We start from the raw sequence: 15514 nt of genomic DNA, 5'->3' as shown, positions 1-15514 counted from the left end.
CAGCACACAAGGCCCCTGCTGCACAAGGCCTGAACTGCTACCTCTACTGCTGGGCTGGCTGAATCTGATTATAGGCAGGCCCTGAGGACAGGCAGGTCATTGAGAGCGCAGAGATGAGCAAACAATAGATATTATCTTAAGGAATCGCTAGCTTTCCAAAGGAAAATGGTCCTCAGTGTCACATTGACGATGGGATCATCAACCTGACATTGAATCAGCCATTTAAGAAGGATGAACACTGCCACCCATTCATAGATACTCACTAAAATAATGAGAGCTCTTTTTTCACCTTTGTTTAAGACATATAAAGGGAAACTCATAGAGCTTTGCAAGACAAGGCTGTGCAGAAATTGGAGGATGCAGCTGACTCACAGATGAATACGCCTTTACAATGATTGGATATTGACTGAACAATCCCTTGGTCTATCACCATTGTAATTGACAAAGCTATATAGAAAAATCTATTTTAAAGCAAATGTATACATTTAAAAGTTTCTGCTAATGAATGTGCATGTAGTGTAGCCTATTGTTGGATAAATGTTTCATACATTTATTTAGAACCTAACAACTTGCATAACTGTTGTTTTGTATCATGCTGAATAAATATAATAGAATACATCTAGAATATAGAGGCACCGAAAAATAAGAAAGAGATATATTCTACTACATGGTTATAAATGGCAAAAAAAATATCAATCTAAGGTGTTTATGCAAACTCTGCAGAAAAATTACCTGCACAAATTTGGGATCCAAACATATTTTTCTCATCCCAGTCAAACTGTGTGAGAGTGCACCCCTATACTTTTGAAATGTACACAAATATTGTTGACAAACTGATATAGCTGCTATGGAGCTTCTTAATAGCACTATCAGTATACTTCTGATAATGGTGTGCATGATTCATCAGCTGAGTGAGTTTACTGCAGGGCCCTTAGATCAGTGGGCCCTGCTTATCCTTGAAGTCAAACAGGGACATCTTGTGGTCAGAGGCTCACATGTGGTTTATGAAGTTTTGTATGTGCTGCTGTGTGCTAAATGGTTGCAGATTGCCCCTGTAAATGTATGCTTAATATGGTAATTTTGTTTGAGCTCTCCATTAAAATGAACTGTAATGTCTTGTACCACATCTTGGCAGGATCAGACTCTTTTTGGAATAACCGTAAATCATGTTGAAAATCTTTGTGGTCCAAACAGGATACCCACTTAGAAACCAAAAAATGTTGGTTCTTCTCATCCAGCTAAAACACAATGATTACATGATCTAAATCAAATATGAATAAATATTAACCAAAATATGAGAAGCATATAGATTTTCTTTACTTACAAAAGGGCAGTCAATAAATCGATGCTCATGTCTATAAAATAACTGCCTTCATTGTCAGATAGGTAGCTAGGCCAAAAAGCGTAGGCCTAATAGATTGTAAATGGCTATAAGGCCACATCTTACGCCCCAAGCCGATATTTCATTTCAGAATGTATAAAAAATTGTTTGCGACACAAATATATTTTAAATTAATCAGATACTTTAGTGGCCACTCTAAGCATGAAAATAAATGTCTTCAAAAATGGAACGGCAGTCGGGAGAATGTAAAACCGAAAGGTACCTACGTTTTTGTATGGAGGTCAATGAGTGTTTAATTTGGTTAACAAAACATTGACTAGCTTATTTGATCAAACAGACGTTTTGTAATGATTAGGTTGTAAAGAGTGTACCTATATAAGTATTTATCCCGCCAACCTTGAGGAAAAAAAACACTATATCGGCGTTGTGCCTAGTCGTCACTAGTTATTACAGCCACAAAGTCATAAAACACGCATATTTCTACAATGTATCTTCTTAAAATGTGATTTTAAACATAAACCTAACCACACTGCTAACATTATGCTATCTGGGCCCTGTTATCCCTCTCGTTTCGCCTCTTCCTGTCTGGTTAGGGTCAGCTGTCCAATGCATTTCTCGTCTCGCGATATTCCGGAACTCCTCTCCAGCAGCAGTGGAAGGAGAGAGGGGGTGAGAACGTTCTTATATTATACCTCAGTGGATGAGAAAGCTAGCCAACCTTCTACCGTGGAAACTACAGTTATATTCGAAAGATCCCACGATAGTTACATTATTTATATACATAAAGTAACTGGTTTGAAAAACATCGTAATTTAACCCAAATTATCTGTGGCAGTGTATTAGAGAGACATATCTAATTAAACGAGCAATGGCGTTGAAAAGAATTCAAAAGGTGAGTGTTTGTTATTGTTTGCTTATTTCTTCCTGTCATCCTGCGTTGCAACTAACGGAAACGTTAGTCAACTAAATAGTTATGCTTACAATCAGAAACGTTATAGTTCTCCACATTTCATGTAACACACACTTATTTGTGCTCCCCTTGAATACTTCACATATAGACAAAGACGAGTAACCAATGGTGGCCCTTTGCAATTGACGCATTGCATGCTAGTAAGCTGTTAGCTTGCTAACGTTAGCTTAGCAGGACAGTATTTTTTTTTTGCAGGTTAGCGGTCCTCCCATCTAGTTAACGTTTGTATTATCTAAGGGGCCTGTACCAATTGCATTTGGTTGGTGTACAAGTAATATGACTACATTTAGCGTGTTTTTGTTATTTTTTAAATCACTAGTTAGCTAGTCATTTATTTGTCAGACGAACCCGGCAAGAGTACAATTTGGGGCTAGGTTGCTAATGCTAGCTAGCGGTAGCTATCTTTTGCCATCTTTGCTCCATCATGAATGAGTGTGCTGGAAACTAATGCGCACGCGTGACATATGACAGCTGTTTGCAGGTTGCCAAATACTGAACCCCAATGTCAATGTTGCCATATATGGAATGGCAAATGGGGCACTGGGGCAAGCAAGTGTATTTATAACAGAATGGACAGCGTTTGCATAAATAGTTAACTAACTAGTGTACTGATTGCTGTAGAACAATAACAGTGATGTCATTCCATATAAACTCAAATGGTACACTGCTAGTAAACACCATAACTGCTAACACATTTGGTGAACAATTGAAACAGCAGTGGGCTGTTTTTATTTTGTTTGTATTCTCACTGTAATGAAACTTTTCATTAGTAGGGATATTTAGTTTTGTGAATTTGGCGAACAATTGAAACAGTGGTCTGTTTTAATTTTGTCTCTATTCTCACTGTAATAAAAGTAATACCATTTGTAGGGTGTAACATTATCATCACTTCACAGTATGGTACAGACAGGGCCTGTATAGTAATTGGTCATGTTAGCCTAAATTTCAAATTTGAGAAGAGGCTTTGATAGTTAATTTGGCTGTTACATCTTTCAACCAGACAACCGTTGTCAAACGATGTGGTGTAGCCTATTTCACAATATCTGAATAATTTTCCACATCAGTTTCCTCAGTCAGTGTGTGACTGTGTCTGAATCAGGGTCGTATTCACTAGAAAACAAACAGAAGAGAACAGACTGAAACGGGTATGGACTACCAGTCCAATAATACGACCCAGTGAACTCAACCCAGATGTGACTACCTATGCCAAGTTTTTTCCAAGATATGCAGAATTGCAGAGACAACAGCAGCCTGCTTAAAAAAAATATACGGTACTTGTCAATAGTTTGGACAACTACTTATTCCAGGGTTTTTCTTTATTCTTACTATTTTATACATTGTAGAATAATAGTGAAGACATCAAAACTATGAAATAACACATATGGAATCATGTAGTAACCAAAAAAGTGTTACATTCTTATGGCCAGGGGTTCCGCTAGCGGCACCCCTCGACAACATTCCGCTGAAAAGGCAGCGAGCGAAATTCAAAAATATTTTTTAGAAATATGTAACTTTCACACAAGTGCAATACACCAAATGAAAAAAACTTCTTGTTAATCTACCCATCGTGTCCGATTTCAAAAAGGCTTTACAGCGAAAGCACAACATATGATTGTTAGGTCAGAGCGAAGTCACAAAACACAGCCATTTTTCCAGCCAAAGATGGGAGTCACGAATAGCACAAATATAGATAAAATGAATCACTAACCTTTGATGATCTTCATCAGATGACACTCATAGGACATCATGTTACACAATACATGTATGTTTTGTTCGTAAAAGTGCATATTTATATCCAAAAATCTCAGTTTACATTGGTGCGTTACATCCGGTGATTTTTGCAGAGCCACATCAATTTCCAGAAATACTCATAATAAACATTGATTAAAGATACAAGTGTTATTCACAGAGTTAAAGATATTTTTCTCCTTAATGCAACCGCTGTGTCAGATTTCAAAAAAACTTTACAGAAAAAGCACACCATGCAATAATCTGAGTACGGCGCTCAGAAGCCAAAGAGATATCCGCCATGTTGGAGTCAACAGAAGTCAGAAATAGCATTATAAATATTCACTTACCTTTGATCTTCATCAGAATGCACTCCCAGGAATCCCAGTTCCACAATAAATGTTTGATTTGTTCGATAAAGTTAATAATTTATGTCCAAATTCCTCCTTGTTGTTTGCGCATTCAGCCTAGTAATCCATCTTCATGAGGCGCGAGCACTAGGTCCAGACAAAGTCCAAACATGAAGTATAGAATCAATCTTTAGGATGTTTTTAACATAAGTCTTTAATAATGTTCCAACCGGAGAATTCCTTTGTCTGTAGAAAAGCAATGAAATGAGAGCTACCTCTCACATGACCGCGTGTCATGAGCTCGTGGCACTCTGCCAAACCACCGACTCAAAGAGCCCTTATGAGCCCCTCCTTTACAGTAGAAGCCTCAAACAAGTTTCTAAAGACGGTTGACATCTAGTGGAAGCCTTAGGAAGTGCAATTTGACCCCATAGACTCTGTTTTCGATAGGCCAAAGCTTTGAAAACCTACAAACCTCAGATTTCCCACTTCCTGGTTGGATTTTTCTCAGATTTTCACCTGCCATATGAGTTCTGTTATACTCACAGACATCATTCAAACAGTTTTAGAAACTTCAGAGTGTTTTCTATCCAAATCTACTAATAATATGCATATATTAGTCACTGGGACTGAGTAGCAGGCAGTTGACGCTGGGCACGCTTTTCATCCAAACGTGAAAATGCCGCCCCCTATCCCAAACAGGTTTTAAACAAATAAAAAATATATTTTATATTTGAGATTCTTCCAAGTACCCACCCTTTCCTTGATGACAGCTTTGCACACTCTTGGCATTCTCTCAACCAGCTTCATGAGGCAGTCACCTGGAATGCATTTCAATTAACAGGTGTGCCTTGTTAAAAGTTAATTTGTGGAATTTCTTTCCTTAATGTGTTTGAGCCAGTCAGTTGTGTTGTGACAAGGTAGGGGTGGTATACAGAAGATAGCCCTATTTGGTAAAATACCAAGTCCATATTATGGCAAGAACAGCTCAAATTAGCAAAGAGAAATGACAGTACATCATTACTTTAAGACATGAAGGTCAGTCAATCTGGAACATTTAAAGAACTTTGCAAGTTTCTTCAAGTGTACAGTGGCAAAAACCATCAAGCACTATGATGAAACTGGCTCTCATGAGGACTGCCACAGGAAAGGAAGACCCATAGTTACCTCTGCTGCAGAGGATAAGTTCATTAGATTTACCAGCCTCTTGCATCCCAAATAAATGCTTCAGAGTTCAAGTTAGACACATCAACGTCAACTGTTCAGAGGAGACTGTGTGAATCAGGCCTTCATGGTCATATTGCTGCAAAGAAACCACTACACTACATCCTTTGCACCCCAGTATCTCTACTTGCGCGTACATCTTCTGCACATGTATCACTCCAGTGTTTAATTGTGAAATTGTAATTACTTCACCACTACAGCCTATTTATTGTCTTACCTCCCTAATCTTACCTCATTTGCACACACTGTATATAGATCTTTTCTATTGTGTTATTGACTGTTGGTTTGTCTAACTCTGTGTTGTTGTTTTTGTCGCACTGCTTTGCATTATTTTGGCCGGGTTGCAGTTGTAAATGATAACTTGTTCTCTACTGGCCTACCTGGTTAAATAAAGGTGAAATATAAAAAAATAAACTATTAAAGGACACCAATAAGAATAGACTTGCTTGGGCCAAGAAACACGAGCAAATCAAATCACATTTTATTGGTCACATACACATGGTTAGCAGCTGTTAATGCGAGTGCAGCAAAATGCTTATGCTTCTAGTTCTGACAGTGCAGCAATATCTAACAAGTAATCTAACAAATTCACAACAGCTTCCTTATACACACAAATATAAAGGGATGAATATGTACATAATATATGGATGAGTGATGGCCGTGCGACATAGGCAAGATGCAGTAGATAGTATAGAATATAGTGTATGAGATGAGTAATCTAGGATATGTAAACATTATTGAAGTGGCGTTATTTAAAGTGACTAGTGATACCTTTATTAAATCAATTTATTGAAGTGGCCAGAGATGAGTCTATGTTGCAGCAGCCTCTATGTAAGTGATGGCTGTTTTACAGTCTGATGGCCTTGAGATAGAAGCTGTTTTTCAGTTTCTCGGTTCCAGCTTTGATGCACCTGTACTGACCTCGCCTTCTGGATGATAGCGGGGTGAATAGGCAGTGGCTCGGGTGGTTGTTGACCTTGATCTTTTTGACCTTCCTGTGATATCGAGTGCTGTAGGTGTCCTGGGGGGGCAGGTAGTTTGCCCCCGGTGATGTGTTGTGCAGACCACACTACCCTCTGGAGAGCCTTGCGGTTGAGGGCGGTGCAGTTGACGTACCAGGCGGTGATGCAGCCCGACAGGATGCTCTTGATTGTGCATCTGTAGAAGTTTGAGTGTTTTTAGGTGACAAGCCAAACTTGGGGCTGAGAACGCACCCTTGTGGGGCCCCGGTGTTGAGGATCTGCAGGGTGGAGTTGTTGTTTCCTACCTTCACCACCTGGAGGCGGCCAATCAGAAAGTCCAGGACCCACTTGCACAGGGCGGGGTCGAAACCCGGGGTCTCAAGCTTAATGACAAGTTTGGAGAGTACTATATGGTGTTAAATGCTGAGCTATAGTCAATGAACATAATTTTAACATAGGTATTCCTCTTGTCCAGTGTGATGGCGATTGCATTGTCTGTGGACCTATTGGGGTGGTAAGCAAATTTGGATTGGGCCTTAGGGTATCAGGTAGGGTGGGCGTGATATGATCCTTGACTAGTCTATCAAAGCACTTCATGATAACAGAAGTGAGTGCTACGGGGCAATAGTAATTTAGTTCAGTTACCTTAGCTTTCTTGGGAACAGGAACAATGGTTGGCCACGGAGGTGCAGATTCAATGCATGAGCAGCACAGCCAATGGGTGTGATGTGAGGGTAGGACTCCTCCGCTTTAGACCAAGCAGCCTTCATGTTCCTCCTGGATGATGTATTTGGGGAAAGAGTGGTAAGCAGCCTGAAACTCCTGAAACCAAAAGCAGTAGCCATTGCATGGATTGAGGGAGACAATTCCATCCTATCAGATGTTCAGACTCTGCTTGCAGATGTAAGAGAAGAAATCCATACGGCCCTGCCCACTTCACTGTTACTCCAAGCGGAGGAAACGGCAGTTCCAAAATAAATCAAAAAGCGTGAAGACTTCTGCCTGAAGCCCATACACGCCTCCGCGTACATGTTGGATCCCAAGTATGCTGGCAAGAGCATTCTGTCTGGTGCAGAGATCAACAAGGCCTATGGTGTCATCACTACCGTGTCTCGCCTCCTTGGCCTGAATGAGGGCAAGGTTCTTGGCAGTCTGGTGAATTACACTTCCAAGCAAGGGCTTTGGGATGGAGATGCAAATGGCAGTCGTGCCAATATATCTCATCAGCCACCTGGTGGAAGGGACTTTGTGGATCTGAGGCTCTTTCCCCTGTTGCCTCCATCATCCTCCAAATCCCACCAACATCAGCCGCCTCAGAGCGCAACTGCTCCTTGTTTGGGAACACACACATCAAATCAAATTTATTTATATAGCCCTTCGTACATCAGCTGATATCTCAAAGTGCTGTACAGAAACCCAGCCTAAAACCCCAAACAGCAAGCAATGCAGGTGTAGAAGCACGGTGGCTAGGAAAAACTCCCTAGAAAGGCCAAAACCTAGGAAGAAACCTAGAGGAACCAGGCTATGTGGGGTGGCCAGTCCTCTTCTGGCTGTGCTGGGTGGAGATTATAACAGAACATGGCCAAGATGTTCAAATGTTCATAAATGACCAGCATGGTCCAATAATAATAAGGCAGAACAGTTGAAACTGGAGCAGCAGCACGGCCAGGTGGACTGGGGACAGTAAGGAGTCATCATGTCAGGTAGTCCTGAGGCATGGTCCTAGGGCTCAGGTCCTCCGAGAGAGAGAGAATTAGAGAGAGCACACTTAAATTCACACAGGACACCGAATAGGACAGGAGAAGTACTCCAGATATAACAAACTGACCCTAGCCCCCCGACATAAACTACTGCAGCATAAATACTGGAGGCTGAGACAGGAGGGGTCAGGAGACACTGTGGCCCCATCCGAGGACACCCCCGGACAGGGCCAAACAGGAAGGATATAACCCCACACACTTTGCCAAAGCACAGCCCCCACACCACTAGAGGGATATCCCTGTGACTGTGAAGACGAGGCCTCAGTCTGATGTTCAAGAGGTGGACATTGAGTAGGTCCAGGGAGAAGACATGGAAGCCTGAGAGGAAGACAACCAAAGCTTTAGTTTCTAGACTATATAATTTTACAGATGTATGTTGAAAATGTTTTTGGGAGATGCGATGGATCATTGGGGATCATTCAATATTCCCTTTCTTTTGTTCAGTGAAATCATCCCATGTGAAAAGTCAACTCAACTCAAAGTCCAATTCATAACTAAATAGTTATTTTTTTCTATTGGAAGGATTTAATCATTTGCATTTGTCTCCATATGATATGGTAAATATATCCAATGCAAAAAACATCTACATTTAAATGGTATTAAGTTTCCACCTCTGAATATTCCCCAAAATGTGCAACCCTAAACCCTAGAATGAGTATGTGTGTCCATACTTTGACTGGTACTGTATATCTGTAACATATGAGACAGGTATATCCATGACATAATTTTTTTCCTTATCTGCCACATCAGCTAGAAGTGGACTCAAAAATGTTATTGATCTATTATTGTTAATCTCTTTAGGAACTGACAGATTTGCAGAGGGATCCGCCTGCACAGTGCTCAGCGGGACCAGTTGGAGATGATTGTAAGTAACTATGGGATAAATCCTATATATTGATCACATGAAGGACATATTTGTCATGTTTTTAAAAACAGTCTGTGCCAGTCTGTTAGACATTCAGTAGTGTGAAATGCACACCTACACTATACATACATTTAGGTAACTTTTGAGTGGGACCCATGCAATGGGCTAGGCTATGACATTGCATTGTTCTGTACTAATTGTAACCCATTTGAAATTGTATTTAGTGTTTCACTGGCAGGCGACAATAATGGGTCCGGTATGTGATTTAATTTCCCTTTTCTCTTATTAACATATAGCTTAGCAACAATTAAGCTTTTATGGGTATTCTTCTCCTTCTAAACATGTTTTTCTTCTATTCTTTTAGAATGACAGTCCTTATCAGGGAGGGGTGTTCTTTTTGACTATACACTTCCCTACAGATTACCCCTTCAAACCACCAAAGGTGAGTTTTAAAAGCACATAAGATCAGTTTACATTAGGAAACAATTCATAGTGCTAGCAGTATGTGCTGGTTGATAAAATGTTTCAATTCAATTGCAGGTTGCGTTCACGACAAAGATCTACCACCCCAATATCAACAGTAATGGAAGCATTTGTCTGGATATATTGAGATCTCAATGGTCGCCTGCACTCACTGTATCAAAAGGTAAGCCCCTATGAATGTTTGTCTATAGTAGAGCTGGGATGATGAATAGAAAATTGATACCGATCAAACCAATTATTTCAGACATTTTACTGATATCGATGCATACTATAAACGTATTGTTCAATTTATCGTTATTGTGAAAATTCTGTCAATTTATCATGGACTTCTGTCCATATCGCCCAGCTCTAGTCTATAGGATCTGACATGAAGTTGGAATTAAATATTTCCAGGGATTACTTCAATATAACTTATTATGATGAGGGAAAATATATTTAAATATAATGCATAGGACCTTTTCAAATGTTAGCATTGATTTAAGGACAGAGACAGCATATCTCTCCAAACATGCTAATTTTAGAACTGTAGGCTTACACATTTAGTTGGTTTGTTTACAAGGCTTACCATTTTAAGAAACAATTGTTTGACCTAGTCAATGTCTCTCCAGGTATTTAAGTTTTATTATTTGAATGTAAAGGATACACATGGTATACACCATCCAACAAAATGTTTACTTGCAGGTTCCTTCTCGACAATGCAACAATAAGAAATAATAAAAGATAAGAATACGAATATAAAGTATATGGCTCAGTAGAATCACTTTTTTTTTTGTGCATAAGTATAGTACAGGAAGGCACAATTTATAATCTAATATTTATGTGTTTTGGGAAGGGGTTTTTGGAGGGCCAGTGTTTAAATTGTGCAGTATTTAGTAATAATAATAAGTCTGGCAGCAGCAGTTGTGATGTGTGTATCATGAATGTACCGTATATGGGTGTGTATGGTATAATGTACAAGACAATTAGTTCAAATTCAGCAATCCATTGTTATTTTCTACTTCAAATGGTTGTCAGAATAGTAAATATATTGTTTTTAGACTTGAAGGGAAATCGTTATCATGTGCCACTTTGTCTCCGGTGAAGAGGTGGTCGGTCAACACAACAGCTGTCATAGCATTATGGATGAAAGCTGTGTGTAGATGTATTCAAGGCTCTTAGTTCCCCTAAATAAAATGCATGGTTAAGAGCTGTTACAGAAGCATTTGGCCTCCTTTTTGCATAATAAAATATTTAAAATAAACATTTTATTGACATGTTGTGTGCGTGGGGGTCTGCAGGGTGAGGGGTTTCAGATGTAGTTATTGAATTTTGATGATTTTCTTGTCAATTCTTTTTTAGTTCTCTTGTCAATCTGCTCTCTGCTTTGCGATCCGAACCCAGATGACCCTCTTGTACCAGAGATTGCACACACCTACAAAGCTGACAGGGAAAAGTGAGTGTGCCATGGTGTTTGATTCCTTTGCTTTGAAACTCCAGCATACTGGTATTCCTGAATAGGGCCTACTCCTCAAACAGTTAAATGTATATTTTAATGCCAACATTTTGGTCAATAGACCTTCATTTGATACCAATGTTTGTCAACCCTGGTGAAGTTCTAGAATACCAGTGTGCTAGTTCTGTTTTTCAGGTATAGCGCAAACCTTCCATTTTGTTTTACAGGTACAACAGACTAGCAAGAGAATGGACACAGAAGTATGCAATGTGAGAATGCCTGTGAAATGAAAACACTAAAAGAAGAAACACATGTTTAATATTAACACAAGGCAAACGAACAAGAGGGGAAACATAACTACACACTCTGGTTGGAGAAGGAAGCGATAAAATAAGGGACAGTGCAACCTGGCTGCTAAGTGCCGAGCTGCTGCCATGTGCCATTCTTCATGACTTGTATGGATCAGCTGAGCAAGGCCTAAGGGACTCCTGAAAGCACTCCCTTATGGAATACTGGAACCTCCCCATAGTCCAGACCACACCCTGACTTTAACTATTACTACTTCTATTGTGACTATTATTATCAGTGTTACTATTCATATTCTTATGATCACTTGTTATTATAATGATATCATTGTGTTATTCTACTGAATGCTGAAACATTGGGTTTTGAATTTGGAGGGGACTAGTTAGCAGCTTGGTTCGCACTCCTTTCAAAGGTACTTTCTTTGCCCCTCTGAATGTCTTGTATTACTGTATGTTTATGTATTCCGTGGCCTTGCTGTATTATTGTAACAACCTCCTCTCAGACGTTAGAAGTGCAATTGAGTTGGAGTGCTCAGCACATAAAGGTGCATGGCTATATGCAGCAGCGTGGTTCAATGGCTCACTAAGACTCTGGAGATGGTTCTACCCAAACTCTCACACCCGGACATAATGTGAGACGATTCAGACAGTCATTCTGTATCCCCCTGAGCCAATTAATTTTATCCGTCAATGTATTTGGAAATGTCCCAAATGCAGTGACAGGTGGTCCTTGGAGAGGTGCTATCAAGGTGAGCTGACCTGGGTTGGACTGGCATTTGTGCTCATGGGCAAGAGACCAGGGAGAAAGTTCTGGAACCTCTACCACGTTTCTCACCTGTGTCGTCTATGTCCCTGCTTCTTGTCCTAGATCCATCCAGGGCTAGCATCTTACTTCATAAAATCCTACTGTAAGGTAGCACTTAAACCCTGGTAAAGCTCATCTCTTGAGTTTAACTACTCCCAGCCATACAGTTGAGTACACGCATAGCGTAACAGAATGTAAACTTGTGAGATTGGGATGGTTCATGAGGCTGGCGTTAGTGCAACCCTGTAAATACAGTAGCTCAGGTATATATTGAACTCACCTGTCTGAAAGGGCACTGTAGTGACCTGTGATGTGATGAAAATGACCAGATCTGTGTTGCACACTGACATGCTGCTTTAATCCAGAAGTTGTCTTTGGAGACTTTATCTGACATGGGTCATTCATTAGCTTTCCCTACTCAACTTCTCGCCGTTATCACAGATTGTTTTACTGTACAACACAATGATGTGAATGTTTTCAAACTGTTTTTGTTCATACATGCTATTGCTTTGAATATGCCATTGGTTAAAACTGGAGTCATTTTTAATTTAGATGGGAGCTTGAAAATACGTTCTTTAATGACAACTGTTGCAGATCTATGAATGAACATGTAGTTTTTTGTTCAAGTGAGTAACTTTTTCATCTTTTGTTTATTGTGAAGTTTCATTAGGTGTTTCACATGTTTCCCATGCCTTTTACATCTTAACATGAGCTGTAACCTGGGTCATGCCAGCTGCATATTTGTTTTAGCACATGTCTTGAGATTTTGTTCTTATCATTGGAACTTTACTTTCTCTTTATTTTTAGAGGGTCCACAATAGTGCACATAGGCAATACATTTGTAACCTAGTATTCTGCAAGCTTGATTGTAGTTTTTTTTGTCACTAAAATGACCACCGTTGTGATTAATCTTGCATTAGTAATATCACATTTGAAGTAAACATAATCCAGTGGAGGTGCTGGACTAGTTAGACTGCATCTGTCTTGAGCTATAAATTGTCTGTTGCCATGGAAAGGGAATAAAAAGTGTGGGGGGGGGATATGAGAAATTTGGTCATCGAAACGCTTAATGGATTTAGTGAAAGATCATTTAGGCTGATTGGGGTGGAAAAGAGGTTGTACTCTAGTCTACACTATACTGTAGCCTGGTTTTGATTTAGGAGCCCGATGCATACTGTCATTATGAATTACATTTAGAATTGGTCATGAGGCTATGATTTTGACACACTGCTTTTTCACAATTGTTCTACAATTTAGCAGCAACGAATTGAATATCCACTGACTACAGTCAATCATCTGGCAGTCAAACCATTTCTTAAAAAGACTGAGGCAGTGAGTAATGCCACTGGACAAAACGTATTTCTTCAGCTTGCTTGATTTTGCGCCATATATGGCTTTGTTTGGTTATTTAGTTTTGTAATCTGTCTTCCAGTTGTCCGTTTTGTACGCAGTCAGCCTCAATCCATCAAATGTTTCTTTCAGTATGACATCCTTGTTTGATCCAAAGAGATACAAACTGAATGATCTCATTGGTCCAATGGGTTCTTAATGGAGGTCATGATAGGCAGCTTGGCATGCTTTGCACTCTGGAGAACATTTTCACAACCATTTGTCAGATATCAGGGATTTCTTTACAGTTCATTTGCCTGACACCTCTGACAAAATCTTAGCCTTAACCATCATTTTGTGTATAGATACTGTAAATTGCTATCAGGGCTAGTTTCCCCTAAAGGGAAATCAATTTAATTTTATCACTAGAGACTTGCAATTGATATGTAAATGGGACAACTAATTTTTTTAATGTACAGCCTTGCTAACTTGAAATTCAGGACCAGCCTTCATAAATAAATGCATCTCGATTTTCTAGGTATGTCATTAAGACTTCCCATCCCCATAACAAATTATCTCCCCTTGCATACACACATGACAGAAAATAACAATTGGGTTGTCAATTTAAAAAATAAAACTCCTTTTTGTTTTATGTTTCTGCAATTAATTCCATTACTCATTTCTTGACTCATCTAAAACTATTGTAAAATATACATTACCTCATCTGTGTAGTTTTCAGTGTATATTTTTTTATCCATGTCTGGTCTGACGGGCTGTTGTCAGGGTTTTATCAACTTTGTAACAAATAATGAAATATCAGAGATTAAGAAGTTCAGGTTTCTACTCCATGGTTGCCTATACTGTGCAGACAAGACGGTTAAGAAAGAGTATGGCCAAAGAGACAACCAGCTGAAGGCCATGTTGAATTGTCAATTATTTCAGAGACAAGTCAGTGGATTTCACGAAACACAAACAGTATGAAGACAAATGTGCTTTGTGTTCTATGGAAAACAATGAATGATGTAGAACTGACCTTCCATGGAGTTGCATTTTCCAGAGAATGCATAGAGTTGATTATGCCTTTTTTACGATGCCTATAATTTAACACATTTGCCACTAGAAATGTGTTAAACATCCACTGAATTAGTTAGCAAGTTTACTAGATACCTACAGTAGTTGTTAATTTAGCTAACCAAACCATCAGTCCTTTCTTGCCATTATGCAAATCAAATTCAACAATGTGAATCTTTTCAATATGACTTTCTTTCAAAACCATTTAATTCTACCGCGCAAATATACCATGCATTATTGGGAAAGAATGCACTCTAGCATGCCATTCAAGCCAATCAGAAACAAGTATTCAACAATGCCATGGCATTAAGTTAATTGAGCTAGCTGACCTGTGGCATGGCAGCAGCGGGCGATACTGAGTTTCCAGAAGTCCCACTCAGAGATAGAATTCATGTTGTAGGAACGAGTGAGAAGGATGGCGAGAAAGGCAAGACAGGTAAAACGGCACGAGGTCCGAACCCAAACCAACTGATAGACAAGCTAAGTACTTTCTCCTTGCTGAGACAAGTGCAGGATATAACTGAATGCTCTGAGCAGTCGATGGATAGTGATCTTGAAATTGATCCTGACAAAAGTGAGGAGAAATAACCTGTGTTATCAGGTGAGAACCTCACCCCAATGATCAGGAAAATGTCAGAGGACTCTGACCCAGTGGGAGTAAGATTCATGGCCGATCTGTTAGTTGTATCAGGCTGGGTAAAGAAGGAGTTGGGTTCTGTCAATTCAGTCAAAGTATCCAGAGATGGACTTATGTAGAGTTTTTGCGTAACTGCTGCTCAGTGGGAGAGGACGCTGCATGTTTCGAGACTCGGGATGAAAGTGGTGTTATGCTTTGTTTTCCGGAGCAGAGCACTGAAAGGAGTGATGAAGGGTGGGGTTGAGTGTTAA

At 39.6% G+C, this 15514-nt stretch overlaps 1 protein-coding gene across 2 annotated transcripts; it reads left to right on the top strand.

Annotated features, from left to right (window-relative positions):
- The first annotated feature begins 1933 nt into the window (after positions 1 to 1933).
- ube2d4 (ubiquitin-conjugating enzyme E2D 4 (putative)) lies at positions 1934 to 14209 on the top strand. Of its 2 annotated transcripts, none has more exons than XM_036979778.1 (7): positions 1934 to 2011; positions 9138 to 9201; positions 9426 to 9457; positions 9566 to 9643; positions 9742 to 9847; positions 11023 to 11116; positions 11344 to 14209. In XM_036979778.1, the coding sequence occupies exons 1-7, from the start codon at positions 1949 to 1951 to the stop codon at positions 11387 to 11389; spliced, it is 483 nt and encodes a 160-aa protein (XP_036835673.1). In that variant the 5' UTR covers positions 1934 to 1948; the 3' UTR covers positions 11390 to 14209. The 2 variants fall into 2 exon arrangements, with proteins under 2 accessions (XP_036835673.1, XP_021461693.1); XM_021606018.2 differs by having other exon boundaries at positions 1994 to 2234.
- Positions 14210 to 15514: the final 1305 nt, after the last annotated feature.

Source organism: Oncorhynchus mykiss, chromosome 6, assembly GCF_013265735.2.
Source record: "Oncorhynchus mykiss isolate Arlee chromosome 6, USDA_OmykA_1.1, whole genome shotgun sequence".
Taxonomy (NCBI): Eukaryota; Metazoa; Chordata; class Actinopteri; order Salmoniformes; family Salmonidae; genus Oncorhynchus; species Oncorhynchus mykiss.
Note: the sequence above shows the minus strand (reverse complement) of the source record. Positions and strands in the feature narration are given on the sequence as shown.